Source organism: Callithrix jacchus, chromosome 18 (assembly GCF_049354715.1).
Source record: "Callithrix jacchus isolate 240 chromosome 18, calJac240_pri, whole genome shotgun sequence".
NCBI lineage: Eukaryota > Metazoa > Chordata > Mammalia > Primates > Cebidae > Callithrix > Callithrix jacchus.
The window spans coordinates 12220572-12235273 of NC_133519.1; the positions used below are offsets into that span (position 1 = coordinate 12220572).

At 53.8% G+C, this 14702-nt stretch overlaps 1 protein-coding gene, 2 non-coding genes and 1 pseudogene across 6 annotated transcripts; 3 read left to right on the plus strand and 1 right to left on the minus strand.

Annotated features, from left to right (window-relative positions):
• The first annotated feature begins 2868 nt into the window (after positions 1 to 2868).
• On the plus strand, positions 2869 to 4335 carry LOC144580219 (splicing factor 3A subunit 2 pseudogene; annotated as a pseudogene).
• Positions 4336 to 6089: 1754 nt separating this feature from the next.
• LOC144580220 (uncharacterized) lies at positions 6090 to 11818 on the minus strand. 4 transcript variants are annotated; one of them, XM_078355709.1, is made up of 3 exons: positions 9162 to 11818; positions 7738 to 7792; positions 6090 to 7408 (listed from the first exon to the last, which is right to left on the minus strand). In XM_078355709.1, the coding sequence occupies exon 1, from the start codon at positions 10550 to 10552 to the stop codon at positions 9656 to 9658; it is 897 nt and encodes a 298-aa protein (XP_078211835.1). In that variant the 5' UTR covers positions 10553 to 11818; the 3' UTR covers positions 6090 to 7408; positions 7738 to 7792; positions 9162 to 9655. The 4 variants fall into 4 exon arrangements, with proteins under 4 accessions (XP_078211835.1, XP_078211836.1, XP_078211837.1 ...); XM_078355710.1 differs by lacking the exon at positions 7738 to 7792; XM_078355711.1 differs by having other exon boundaries at positions 6090 to 7792.
• Positions 7474 to 7547, plus strand: TRNAN-GUU (transfer RNA asparagine (anticodon GUU)). The gene has a single exon. It is a non-coding gene; the product is annotated as a tRNA-Asn (tRNA).
• Positions 11819 to 13221: 1403 nt separating the features above from the next.
• Positions 13222 to 13295, plus strand: TRNAN-GUU (transfer RNA asparagine (anticodon GUU)). The gene has a single exon. It is a non-coding gene; the product is annotated as a tRNA-Asn (tRNA).
• The last annotated feature ends 1407 nt before the right edge of the window (positions 13296 to 14702 follow it).

Genomic DNA, 14702 nt, shown 5'->3' on the forward strand with positions numbered 1-14702 from the left:
CGCCGCATCCAGCCCACACCTGCAGCTTCATCCCTTTTAGTTGATGCAGCTTTATCATTCCCTGTGCTCAGGCCACAAAGCAGTTCTGTAGGGTGGTCGTTCTTTGACCCCATACATTCTGTTGTTCAGAAAATCATTTGGTTTTCTATTTGGTTAACTGCAGACTGCGATCTGTACAATCTCTCTCGGTCTGAAACCAATAAAATGTAGATTTTTTGGTAAACATAGAAAGCTTCTGATCTTAAAGCTTGAAACTTAATGTTTGTTTTATTTGAGTTCCTTCAGGCCTCTCAAGCTATCAAAGAACTGAAAGTCATCCAGACAGTGAGATGCTGGACCCTCATTCACGATGATTGCTTCTTTGCCCTCCTAGTTCCCGTTTTCTTACACGTTGTTACATTTCTTCCCTGCGATCTAAACGTCTGATCTTGGCTGGTCAGGGAGATGGATTTGAGACTGAGTTCTCATCTCCCCGCTGCAGCACCCTATTAAAATCCTTTCTTGGCAGTAATCATCTCAATGACTGGCTTTCTTTGCTGCAAGCAGCAAGAATCCCAGGTGTTTGAATTTTGGCAAAGGAGTCTCCTGATAAAGGTGGGATAGATTCGACTGATCAACCTGGAAAAGATCAGACATTTGAAAGCCTTAATCTCGGGGTTGGAGTTTGGGCTGCTCTTGAGCCTTTTCTTTGGGTCTCCCAGTCAAAATCAGCCTTGGCCAGGCCTGTCTTCAGGGCCCAGGGGGTAGGGCCAGGTCCTCCCTAGGGGCTTCTCCCGCTGGGTCGGCAGCCACCTTTCCTTTCCCTGTGACTTGAAGAGAAGCTTCATGGGGAAGCTTCAATTTGTGAAGAGCCCGGGAGGCGCAGGTGCGCGGTTGCTCTGTGGTCCCCACCGCATCCTCAGCCCTCCTTGGTCCGCTGGCTGTCTGTGGTGGGCAGTAACGTTCCAGTTGAGCTTGGGCTCAGAAGACACCCAGGCAGGAAGGGACCTGTCGGGAAGGGCACCGCCCCCTTAGGTCCTGGGCAGGAGGGATCTGAAAAAGGTCTTGGAGAAAAGAGTTGGAAGTAGATCAGAGACAGAAAGAAATCCTAGGAGATTTCCTATCTGAAGGCACCTTGAAAAGGAAGTCCGCCTCCTCTGGGCTGGGTTCTCCCATCACAGGTGAACCGAGTTCCACTCTGCACTGGAGACCAAAGCAGATAACTTTGCGCTGACTCCTAGTGAGGAAGCCAGGCTTGGTCCTCCCCTGGTTAGTGCTTGCTTCTGTAGCTCTTGATTGTCTCTCCTGGATTTTCCATGGATTCCAGGGATGCAACTGGGAAATATTTTTATTTATTTTTTCTTTTTTTGAGATGGAGGCTGGAGTGCAATGGTGTGATTTCGGCTCACTGCAACCTCTGCCTCCTGGGTTCAAGTGATTCTCTTGCTCAGCCTCCCGAGTAGCTGAGACTACAGGCATGTGCCACCATACCTGGCTATTTTTTGTTTTGTTTTGTTTTAGAGATAGGGTTTCTTCATGTTGGTCAGTCTAGTGTTGAACTCCTGACCTCAGGTGATCTGCCCAGCTTGGCCTCCCAAAGTGCTGGGATACCAGGCCTGGCTGAGAAATTCATTTTTAATGCACTTAATTGAAGTAAGAGTATTTTGAAATCTTTTAGCAAAGAAAATGATTTCTGACAAGTTTTACACTGAAGACATTCAGGTGTGAGGAAAACACAAAAACCTACCTTGGCCAGGGAAAGCAGATGCTGTTGAGAATGTCTCACAAACACAGAGCGCAAGTCAGCAGGTAGGTCTGACCCTCAGGGTGGGCGCATTTTATTTTAAGCGATTGTTACAGAACTTAAGATGAATCTAGGACTTATATATACATACCTAGGGTAGAGACGGGGTCTTGATATCTTGCCCAGGCTGGTCTCCAACTCTGGGCCTCAAGCGATCCTCCACCTCCCCTTCCCAAAGTGCTGGGATTACAGGCATGAGCCACCTCACCCAGGGCCTTTTGGTATTTTAATTTAATATTTTTAATTTAAAGACACAATCCAAAAATCATACAACAAGCCCAAAGTACAAGAAGCCCATTTTATGCCAGTTTTACAAAGGCAGGAAAGATGATATATCGATGACAAAGTGTCAGAGTGGCAACATCCTAAAGCAGTGAAGGAAAGTTTCCCTGGAATTCTATGGCAAATTGGAAACTCTTTCAAAATGTGACTGAAATAAGGACATTTAAAGACATGGCAAAAAAGGCCAGGTGCGTGGCTCACGCCTGTATTCCCAGCACTTTGGGAGGCTGACGTGAGCAGATCACAAGGTCAAGAGATCCAGACCATCCTGGCCAATATGGTGAAACACCATCACTACTAAAAATACAAAAATTAGCCATGTGTGGTGGTGCGTGCCTGTAGTCCCAGCTACTCGGGAGGCTGAGGTGGAAGAATTGCTTGAACCCAGGAGGCGGAGGTTGCAGTGAGCCGAGATTGCGCCATTGCACTCCAGCCTGGGTAACAAGAGCAAAACTCCGTCTCAAAAAAAAAAAAGGCCAGGCGCGATGGCTCAAGCCTGTAATCCCAGCACTTTGGGAGGCCGAGGCAGGTGGATCATGAGGTCAAGAGATCGAGACATCCTGGTCAACATGGTGAAACCCCGTCTCTACTAAAAATACAAAAAATTAGCTGGGCATGGTGGCGTGTGCCTGTAATCCCAGCTACTCAGGAGGCTGAGGTGGAAGAATCGCTTGAACCCAGGAGGCGGAGGTTGCAGTGAGCCGAGATTGCGCCATTACACTCCAGCCTGGGTAACAAGAGTGAACCTCTGTCTCAAAAAAAAAAAAAAACAACAGAATTTAGCGCAGAGCGAAATCGTGGCTGTGGCGGATCAAGGTGGTGATAGTGCGGCCTTGGGCTCTGGTGTCTCCCAGTCTGCTGAAGCCCAGAGGCCATCACCATGAACTTCCAGCATCGCCCTGGGGGCAAGACTGGGAGGGGGGCGTGGCCTCCTCCCAGAGCAACCGTGAGTGACCGCAGGGAGCGCCTCCTGCAACTGGCCCTGGAGACCATCGACATCAACAAGGACCCATATTTTATGAAAAACCACCTGGGCTCCTATGAATGCAATCTCTGCCTGACGTTTCACGACGAGGGGAGCTACCTGGCACACACCCAGGGGAAGAAGCACAAGACCAACTTGGCCCGGCGAGCGGCCAAGGATGCCAAGGAGGCCCCTGCCCAGCCTGCGCCTGAGAAGGTCAAGGTGGAGGTGAAGAAGTTTGTGAAGATCGGCCACCCGGGCTACAAAGTGGCCAAGCAGAGGGACTCGGAGATGGGCCAGCAGAGCCTCCTCTTCCAGATCGACTACCCTGAGATCGCGAGGGCATCAAGCTGCGCCACCGCTTCACGTCTGCTTACGAGCTGCGGATCCAGCCCTCGGACTGGCTCTGGCACTACCTGCTGATGGCCGCCAAGCCCTACGAGACCATCGCCTTCAAGTGCTGAGCAGAGAGATGGACAAGGCGGAGGACAAGTTCTGGACGCACTGGAACCAGGAGACCAAGCAGTTCTTTCTCCAGTTCCACTTTAAGATGCGGAAGCCCCCGGCTCCGCCCAGCCTCCCGGCCGGGCCCCCTGGAGTGAAGCGGCCTCCACCCCCGCTGATGACCGGTCTGCCCCCTCGGCCACTGCTGCCCGAGTCTTTGCCACCGCCCCCGCCAGGAGGCCTGCTTCTGCCCTCCCATGCCCCCCCACAGGGCCTGCGCCCTCAGGGCCCCCAGGACCACCCCAGCTGTCCCCACCAGCTCCACGGGTCCACCCACTGGCCCCAGTGGTGCACCCCGCCACATCTGGAGTCCATCCCCCAGCTCCTGGGGTTCACCCCCCCAGCTCCTGGCATCAATCCCCCAGCCCCTGTGGTCCACCCACCAACCTCTGTGGTCCATCCCCCAGCTCCTGGAGTCCACCCTGCAGCCCCTGGGGTTCACCCACCAGCCCCTGAGGTTCACCCACCAGCCCCTGGAGTCTACCCACCAGCCCCGGGGGTCCACCCTCCCCCATTAGCAGCAGTTCACCCCCAGGTCCCAGGGTGGCACCCAGCAGCCCTGGCCGTTCACCCTCAGGCCCTGGGGGTGCACCCACCAGCCCCAGGGATGCACACTCAGGCCCCAGGGGTCCACCCCAACCTCCTGGGGTCCATCCATCAGCTCCTGGGGTCCACCCTCAACCTCCTAAAGTTCACCCCTCAAATCCTGGGGTATACCCAACTCCCATGCCCCCAATGCTGAGGCCCCCTGCTCTCCTCCGAAGGCCCAAGGAACATACCTCCCCCTTCCCCAGCCCACTGAGAAGCTGCTCCCTTCCCAGCAAGCCAAGCCCAGGTGCTTCTGCCTTTCCCAGGGAGGGAAGGCTGCACTTAGTACTGTCCTAGCTCATTAAATGGCCTCCCCCAGCCCTGGAAAACAAACAAAAACAAAACAGAATTCACCAAACCACACCACAAAAGATGTTAAAGGAGTCCTCAGGCCTAAAGACAGGGACACCAGGCAGAAACCTGGACCATACAAGGCAATGGAGATGGCTGAAAGTCGCTAAAGACAAGGACACCAGGCAGAAACCTGGACCCCTGCACGGCAATGGAGATGACTGAAAGTCGCTAAAGACAGGGACACCAGGCAGAAATCTGGACCTGTGCAAGGCAGTGGAGATGGCTGAAAGTCGCTAAAGACAGGGACACCAGGCAGAAACCTGGATCATACAAGGCAATGGAGATGGCTGAAAGTCGCTAAAGACAGGGACACCAGGCAGAAACCTGGATCATACAAGGCAATGGAGATGGCTGAAAGTCGCTAAAGACAGGGACACCAGGCAGAAACCTGGATCATACAAGGCAATGGAGATGGCTGAAAGTCGCTAAAGACAGGGACACCAGGCAGAAACCTGGACCCCTGCACGGCAATGGAGATGACTGAAAGTCGCTAAAGACAGGAACACCAGGCAGAAACCTGGATCATACAAGGCAATGGAGATGGCTGAAAGTCACTATACATGTAAATATATTATTTTCTTATTATTTAAATATTTTTAAAAATTTGACAGATTAAATAAAAGCAAGAATAAGGAATTCTGGGGTTTATGACATGTCTAAAATCAAATTACATGACAACACTAGCATAAAGGCCAGAAGGGGAGGTACAATGTCACTGGATGGCAGACTGATCAAGATGTAGTCTAGAAACCCTAAAGCCATCACTGACATAACGAAAGAAAGAATTATAGCTAATGAGCCAAAAATAATTCCAGAAAATGGAAGGATATAAAAACCATGTAATTACTGGGCACTGTGGCTCATGCCTGTAATCCCAGCACTTTGAGAGGCCAGGGTGGGCAGATCACTTGAGGTCAAGAGTCTGAGACCAGCCTGGCCAACATGGTAAAACCCCATCTCTACTAAAAATACAACCATTAGCTGGGTGTGGTGGCTTGAGCCTGTCATCTCAGCTACTCAGGAGGCGGAAGCAGGAGAATCACTTGAAGCTGGGAGGCAGAGGTTGCACTGAGTTGAGATCATGCCACTGCACTCCAGCCTGTGACTCCAGGTCACAGAGCGAGACTGTCTCAAAAATAAATAAATAAATATACAAAAACCATGCAGGCTGGGCATGGTGGCTCATGCCTGTAATTCCAGCACTTTGGGAAGCCAAGGCAGGTGGATCACGAGGTCAGGAGTTCAAGACCAGCCTAGCCAAGATGGTGTAACCCCGTCTGTACTAAAACTACAGCAATTAGCCAAGTGTGGTGGCAGGTGCCTGTAATCCCAGCTACTTGGGAGGCTGAGGCAGGGAATTGCTTGAACCCGGGAGGCGGAGGTTGCAGTGAGCTGAGATCGCACCACTGCACACTCTAGCCTCAGCAACAGAGTGAGACTCCTTTTCAAAATAAAACAAATGGACAAACAACAACAAAAACCCAGGTAATCACTCTGCTGGAACAACTGCTCTCCAGGCCTCTATCCTATAGAAATACACAGTGGCCAATGAGAAGTGTACAGAACGATGACTGCAGCATTGTGTGTAATCACAAGCTAGTAGAACCAACGTCATTTCAAAGATACATGAAAAGGGTTTTATTTATTTAACAAACACAAGCAATTGATCAAACAATGGAAGCATGTCCTTTGCCTAAAGGAATGCAGAGGGTCAGGGTAATGCTACTCCCGCCTGGGTTTCAGGCTTCCCAGACGCCTAGTTTTGGGCCTAGTTCTTCTGGAAGATCTTATTCTTGGGAGCTACAGGTTCTATTTCCGTTTTTCCTTCAATTCCTCCTCATTCTGCTACAATAAAAAAGCAATTCTCTGCCAGGTGGGGTGGCTCAACCTGTAATCCCAGCACTTTGGGAGGCTGAGGTGGGCAGTCAGGAGTTTGAGACCAGCCTGGCCAATGTGGTGAAACCCCATTTCTACTAAAAATACAAAAGTTAGCTGGGCGTGGTGGCAGGCGCCTGTAATCCCAGCTACGCAGGAGGCTGAGGCAGGAGAATCCCTTGAACCCAGGAGGCGGAGGTTGCAGTGAGATCATGCCACTGCACTCCAGTCTGGCCGACAGTGCAAGACTCCCTCTCAAAACAAAAACAAAAACGAAAAACAAAGACCAAAAGCCAACAAAACAAAACAATTCTTCTCCCGCTTGTGCCTCTGCACGAACCTTTTAGGAGGTGCAGATGTCTGATCCACCCCTCCCCAGCTTCTTTCCCCACTTTTCTCTTTCCCCGCTCTGCCCTCCCACCCCAGCTGAGCCCCGGTGGCTCCACCGCGCAGAAGGTGCACTGGGTGCCCTGCTCCTTCCCTCCCCACGGGGTGCCGAGAAGTCAACCTGAATAAACGCTTTGCGAAAAGAACTTCCCCTTGGAAAAATCTCTCTTGATTTTCATTCTCAGGGCTCTTCAAAGGACTAAAAGCTAAAGGCGACGAATTCATTCAACAAGCCCCAGTCATGCGCCCTGCTGAGTGTTGGACCCTGCTCCCCGTGAGCGACCCTCACCTCATCCCTGCCCTGGTGGAGGCCCGGAGCCAGACACAGGGTCGGAAGATGGCAGTGGCCCTGAAAGCGACTGGGCAGGGTGGGAACAGGCTCCCTCACTGGGTGAAGGCGGTGCAAAGAACTCGAAGAGTCATTCCTGGAGCCCACCGGGCGTTCAGCTTCCCTTGGGTCCCCAGGTGGCTCGGGTCGCTGATGGGGGCGATTCCAGGGGCTGCTGAAGCAGGCCAGGGGCAGAGCGAGCAAAGGCCGTTCGGCTGTCCTTCAGGCTCCAGAATCTCCCAGCGTGGGTGTCCTACATGACCAACGCGACTCACCGCTCTCTAATCTCTCCGATTTCCCCAGACCTTGTACAGTCGTCCGTGCTGTCGGGCAAGCCTTGAGGCTGAAAGGAATGAGAATTTGGTGAGTGTGCCCTGCCTATAGTACCCAGTGGAGTTGCTCATAATCGTCTCTGCGGCGCAATTGGTTAGCGCGTTGGGCTGTTAACCGAAAGGTCGGTGGTTCGAGCCCACCCAGGGACGCCTGCTCTAGCTTTTAAAGCACTCCTGTATTATCGATCACTAGACAATCTTCCCCGTTTGCTCCCATAGTCCTAAGTCCGAAAGATTGGCGGTTCCAGGCCGGCCTGGTATGCCCATGGCAGGGAGGGTTTTCTCTTCCCAGGGTTCTAGTTACAGTTAACAGGGATCCTTGTCAAGGTGTGGCCCCCACCTCGCCAGGTCCAATTCTGCTAGAGCACCTCCTAAAAAGTCAGGTTGTCTTGTGCCTGTAAACAAGAAACAGAGACCAAAGGAGTCACCTCTGATGCGATAAAACCCTCATGCTGCCCCTTATAGGCTTGGAAGGATTATATACCAGCTTAGTGTTTTCATTTTTAATAGGAGGCCTAGAGAGGTGTCCTATCCCCAGGATGTGCCTGGATTTACTGATTGCTCTATCAATAATGTGACCAGTGGAATCATTCATCATCATGCTAATCGCCTCCATCATTTTTGAAAACAGCATTTTTTGGCCTCAGTTTGTGCATGATTTATTTAACCCTTTTCAAAATGTGTTCGAAATGAGGTTGGCTTCTTAGTTTGAGGATTACAAAGAATCCCCAAATCGTCATTCTTTTACACAGATCTGTGGCCACTGATATTTCTATAGTGTAGAGAACTGCCATATTACATTTAGTTTTTGTGACAGGGTCTCATTCTGTCTCTCAGGCTGAAGCGCAGTGACCCAATCACATCTCCCTGCAGCCTCGACTTCCCAGGCTCAAGCGATCCTCGTGTCTCTCGGCCTTCCCAGCAGCTGGGATTACAGGCATGGGCCATGATGCCCTGCTAACTTTTGTATGTTTTGTAGAGAAGGGATTTCACCATGTTGCACAAGCTGGTCTCCAAACTCCTGGGCTCAAACAGCTGTGAGGCCTCTCAAAGTGTCAGGATTTACAGGCATGAGTCACTGCATCCGGCCTTATATAATGCCTCAAACTTCAGCACTTTTAGCAAATTTATCTTCTGTGGGAGAGGCACCTTTATGTGATTACAAGAAGAAGGAAAAGTAAATCACAGAGATAGAAATCAGAAGGGTGGGGCCGGGCGTGGTGGTTCAAGCCTGTAATCCCAGCACTTTGTGAGGCCGAGGCGGGTGAATAGAGACCATCCTGGTCAACATGGCGAAAACGCGCCTCTACTAAAAATACAAAAAATTAGCTGGGCATGGTGGCACGTGCCTGTAATCCCAGCTACTTGGGAGGCTGAGGCAGGAGAACTGCCTGAACCCAGGAGGTGGAGGTTGCGGTGAGCCGAGATCCTGCCATTGCACTCCAGCCTGAGTAACGAGCAAAACTCCATCTCAAAAAAAAAAAAAAAAGAGAGAGATGGTATGAGGTGGATAACCTTGCAGGATTATATAAATTAAGCTATGGACAAACAACAAGATACTTACAGATTCGAGTCACTGCTGTGAAAAATCATAAGGCAATGTGTTGCATCAGAGAATAATTGATGTGTGTGTGTGTGTGTGTGTATATCATGCCTCTTTAGAATGGGGAAGATCTGAAGGATGGAAAGAATACAGGCAGGTGAAGACCCTTAGAAACAGCATTTCCACAAAGATTGAAGGGTTGACTAGGTGAAGTAACTCACAGGAGAAGTTTGGAGAAGGAAGAAGACCAGACCAGAGCCTTGAAGCACCTCAGCATTCATTGTGTCAGCAGTGAGTGAAGCCAGCCAAGAAGCCCAGTGAAAATCATCCTCAAGAGACAGCTCATTGTTGGCAGCTGCTGGGAGCTCCTATCTAGCTGTGAGAGCTCTGAATCTGCCCCAGTAGCCACTGCCAGACCTCGGTGCCGACATCGCGACAACGAAGCACCCGGCAGGCCAGGAAGGCCCCCTCTATGTGCTGCTGAGCCAATCCTGGACCCCACGATCACACCCCTGGTCTTGGGGGCAGAAATCGCAAAAACAGAAGGACTGCAAATGGCAGACCATATGATGGCCATGAACCACGGGCGCTTCCCCAACGACACCAATGGGCTGCACCGCTACCCTACCCACCGCACGGGCATGGGGCAGTTTCCAGGCCCCCATCACCAGCAGCAGCAGCGGCCCCAGCGCGCCTTCAACGCCCTAATGGGCGATCACATTGCACAGGCAACATGAATGCCAAGAGCGGCATCAGGCACGCCATGGGGCCGGGGACTGTGGACGGAGGGCAGCCCCCGAGCGCACTGGCCCCAGTGGCCAGGTTTAACAACTCCCAGTTCATGGTCTCCCCGGTGGCCAGCCAGGGAGGCTCCCTGCCGGCCAGCATGCAGCTGCAGAGGCTCAATGGCCAGTGTTTCAACCATCACCCCTGATCCCCGCAGCCACTGCATGCCGGATTTGCACCCTGCTGCAGGCCACCAGATGAACGGGACAAACCAGCACTCTCGAGATTGCAACCCCGAGCACGTCGGCGGCTCGGTCGGCAGCAGCACCCCAGAGGCTTGGGTGGTAGCAGCACCCCGGCGGCCCAAGCGGCGGCACGGGCGGCGGCACCGGCAGCAGTAGCACCCCGGCGGCTCATGGTGCCGCTCAGGCGGCAGCAGCACCCCGGCAGCTGGGGCGGCGGCTGGGGTGGTGACAGCACCCCGGCGGCTTGGGCGGCGGCTCAGGCAACAGCAACGACCCGGCGGCTCAGGCGGCAGCAGCACCCTCGGTGGCTCGGGCTGCGGCGCGGGCAGTAGCAACAGCGGCGGCAGCAGCACCCCAGCGGCACAGGCAGTGGCAACAGCGGCGGCAGCAGCACCCCAGCGGCACAGGCAGTGGCAACAGCGGCGGCAGCAGCACCCCCGGCGGTTCAGGCAGCAGCTCCGGCGGCAGTAGCAACCCGGCGGCTCAGGTGGCGGCATGGGGCAGCAGCAGCACCCCCGGTGATTCAGGGGGCGGCTCGTGCAGCAGCACCACCTCGGTGGCTCAGGCAGCGGCGCGGGCAGTAGCAACAGTGGCGGCAGCAGCACCCCCAGCGGCTCGGGCGGCAGCAGCACCCCAGGCATCTCGGACCGTGGCGCGGGCAGCAGCAACAGCGGCTGCAGCAGCACCCGGGCTGCTCGGGCGGCGGCTCAGGCGGCAGCAGCACCCCGGCGGCTCAGGCGGCAGCTCGCGCGGTGGCACGGGCAGCAACAGCGACGGCAGCAGCGCCAGGGGGGTGCTCGGGCTGCAACAGCACCCCCTGCGGCTTGGGCGGCAGCGCGGGTTGCAGCAGCACCGCGGCCGCACAGGCAGTGGCAACAGCGGCGACAGCAGCACCCCTCTGCGGCTCAAGCGGCGGCTCATGTGGCAGCAGCACCCCCGGAGGCTCCGGAGGCAGCAGCACCCGGCGGCTTAGGCGGCGGCTCAGGACGTAGCAGCACACCCGGTGGCTTGGGCGGCGGCGCTGGCAGCAGCAACAGCGGCGGCAGCAGCACCCCGGCGATTCAGGCAGCAGCTCCAGCGGCAGTAGCAACCCGGCGGCTCAGGTGGCGGCATGGGGCAGCAGCACCACCTCGGTGGCTCAGGGAGCGGCGCGGGCAGCAGCAACAGTGGCGGCAGCAGCACCTCCAGCGGCACGGGCGGCAGCAGCACCCCAGGCGTCTCAGACCGTGGCGCGGGCAGCAGCACCTCGGCGGCTAGGGCGGTGGCACAGGCGGCAGCGGCACCCCGGCGGCTAGGGCAGCGGCTCATGTGGCAGCAGCACCCCCGGAGGCTCAGGCGGCAGCAGCACCTCGGCGGCTAGGGCGGTGGCACAGGCGGCAGCGGCACCCCGGCGGCTAGGGCAGCGGCTCATGTGGCAGCAGCACCCCCGGAGGCTCAGGCGGCAGCAGCACCTCGGCGGCTAGGGCGGTGGCACAGGCGGCAGCGGCACCCCGGCGGCTAGGGCAGCGGCTCATGTGGCAGCAGCACCCCCGGAGGCTCAGGCGGCAGCAGCACCTCGGCGGCTAGGGCGGTGGCACAGGCGGCAGCGGCACCCCGGCGGCTAGGGCAGCGGCTCATGTGGCAGCAGCACCCCCGGAGGCTCAGGCGGCAGCAGCACCCCCAGCGGCTCGGGCGGCGGCACAGGCAGCAGCAACAGCAGCGGCAGCAGGACCCCCGGCGGTTCAGGCGGCGGCACGGCAGCAGCAACAGCGGTGGCAGCAGCACCTCCGCGACTCGGGCGGCGGCTCCGGGGCGGCGAGGGCAGCAACAGCCGCGGCGCGGGCAGCCGCAGTAGGCGGCAGCAACACCCACGGCGGCTCTGGCGGCAGCATCGCTGCAGCTCGGGCGGCGGTGCGGGCAGCAGCGACAGCGGCGGCGGCAGCTGCAGCAGCAACATGCCCGCCTCGGTGGCCCACGTCCCTGCTGCAATGCTGCCACCCAATGTCATAGACACTGATTTCATCGCCGAAGTTCTTATGTCCTTGGTGATAGAAATGGGTTTGGACCGCATCAAGGAGCTGCCCGAACTCTAGCTAGGGCAAAACGAGTTTGATTTTATGAAGGACTTCGTGAGCAAACAGCAGCCTGGCAGAGTGAGCTGTTGACTCCATGGAAACCCCGGCGAAAGCAATCAAACCCCCAACTTCTTTGGTGTGAATTAAAAGAAACATTCCCTCAGACAGGGTATCTCACTTTTCAGATCTTGAAAGGTTTGAAAACTTGGAAATAAAGTCAACTATAAACTTGTACAAATTGGTTTAAAAAAAATTGCCACTTTTTTCCCGTTTTTCTTTCGTTTTGCAGCCTTGACATTCACCTCCCTTATGTAATTGAAATATCTAGCTAACTTGGTCTTTTTCGTCGTTTTTACTCCTTTCCCTCACTTTCTTCAGTGCTCAACTGTTAGATATTAATCTTGGCAAACTTCTTAATCTTGTGCATTTTGCAGATGGTTTCAAATGACTGAACTGCATTCAGATTTACCAGTGAAAGGAAAAGTTGCATTAGTTGGTTGCATGAACTTTGAAGGGCAGATAGTACTGCACTAACTCTGCCATCTCACTTCATTTTTTAAACTATGCATTTGAGTACAGACTAATTTTTTAAATATGCTAAACTGGAAGATTAAACAGATGTGGGCTAAACTGTTAAAAAAAAAAACAACAACTTCCTGATGGGAAAACAGTTCGTGATTTCTATTTTCAGGGTTCTTAAAAGGACTGAAAGCAAAAGGCGACGACGCATTCGTTTGACAAGTCCTAGCCCTGGGCCTTGGTGAGTGCCAGACCCTGCTCCTCGAGAGAAGACCCACCAGCAACCCTCACCACATCCCTGCCCTGGTGGAGCCCGGGATCGGGGCACAGGATCCGATGACGGCAGCGGCAGCTCTGCAGCGCCCCAAAAGCCACTGAGCAGCGTGGGCACAGGCTCCCTTACTAGGTGAACATGGAGCAAAGTACGGGAAGAGCCATCCCGGGAGCCTGCCGGGCGTTCAGCTTGGCTTGGGCCACCAGGCGGCTTGGGCAGGTTTTGGAGGGGGGTGTTTCCGGGAACGTCTGAAGCAGGCCAGGGGCAGGGTGGGTGAAGGCCATTTGACTGTCCTGGCTCCAGAATCTCCCAACGCGCAGGTGTTCAGGTGACCCCAGCTACTCACCGGTCTCTAATCTGTCTGGTTTTCCAAGGCCTCCTCAGTTATCCTGAGGACAGAAGGTCTGGGGGTAGTTTGGTGAGTGTACCGTGCCTACAGCATCCTGTAGAAGCGGTAGTCACGGTCTCTGTGGCACAATTGGTTAGCGCGTTCGGCTGTTAACCGAAAGGTTGGTGGTTCGATCCCACCCAGGGATGCCTCATGTTGTGTTTTAACCCATTTCAGTCAACCAGGTTAACATACAATCAACCGGGTTAATCACGGGACATTAATCCTGAGACACACATGTCCTTTTCCCGACCTCCTTATGTCTGAAGCCGTGAGAAGGAGCAACTGCACCTTATACATGTCAAACTGAGGAATCCCAGAGACCTTAGATAGTAATTCACTTCTGGATAAAAATCTTTGCTGCCATGGAAGACTTGGGTGAGTGAGGTGCCTCAAGTTTTTTATTTATAATCATAGGAGACCTATTACAGTAGCATCCTATCCCCACAATGTGCCTGGGTTTACTGATTGCTCTATCAATAATGTGACCAGTGGAGTCAGTCAGTCATCTTCATGCTGATCCTCGCCATGGTTGATGAAAACAGCATTTCTTCCTCAGTTTGTGTCATTTATTTAACCCTTTACAAATGTTTTTCAAGGCCAGTCTTGGTGGCTCACACCTGTAATCCCAGCATTTTGAGAGGCCGAGGCAGGCGGATTACCTGAGGTCAGGAGTTTGAGACCAGCCTGGCCAACATGGTGAAACCCTGTCTCTACTAAAAATACAAAAATTAGCCGGGCATGGTGGCAGGCACCTGTAATCCGTGCTACTTGGGAGGCTGAGGCAGGAGAATGGCTTAAACCCGGGAGGTGGAGGTTGCAGTGAGCCGAGATCACACCCTGGGTGACGAGAGCGAGACTTGGTCTCAAAAATATAAATGTTTTTGAAATGAGGCATGTTTCATGGTGTTAGGATGACAAATGATGCTGCAGTCCCCACCGTTACTGTACACATTTCTTTGGTCACTCGTGCAGGTGTTCCTATAGTGTAGAGAACCGGATGTACCATTTTTACATTACAGTCTTTATTTAAGGCTTCTAATGTGAATACCTTCTACAAACTTATCTTCCGAGGGAGTAGGACCAAATCATACTCCAATTTGTTTCCCAATTCTATCAAGGTCTCTTTTGTCACTTACTTGCTGGCACAGCAAACTTTCTACACATCGATGTATGGTATTCCCCTGAGGGGAGAGGCGCCCTCCTGGCTTAACCGAGGGGGTGGACAACAGAAGGACATGGTGGACATCACACACAGATACTCTGTGGCATACGGTGAACTGCTAAGCTTTTAAGATATTTTAAAGTCCTCTGACATCTGTAATTGTTTTCTCTTGTGACCAAGTCACGTGGGTCTGGAGAAGATGGGCCACAGTGACCTCTTTGAAAGCTTTCCGTCAAGTCACTTATCCAAGGGGAGCAAAATCACCAAGGTCCCAGGGGATGATTTTCTTCTCCCCTTTCCTCTTGTCTTCATAAATCTTGGTTTTGATTTTATTTGAGGAAACTAATCTAATGCCAGTTTGCCCTCCTATACCTGCTATACCATGGTAAAT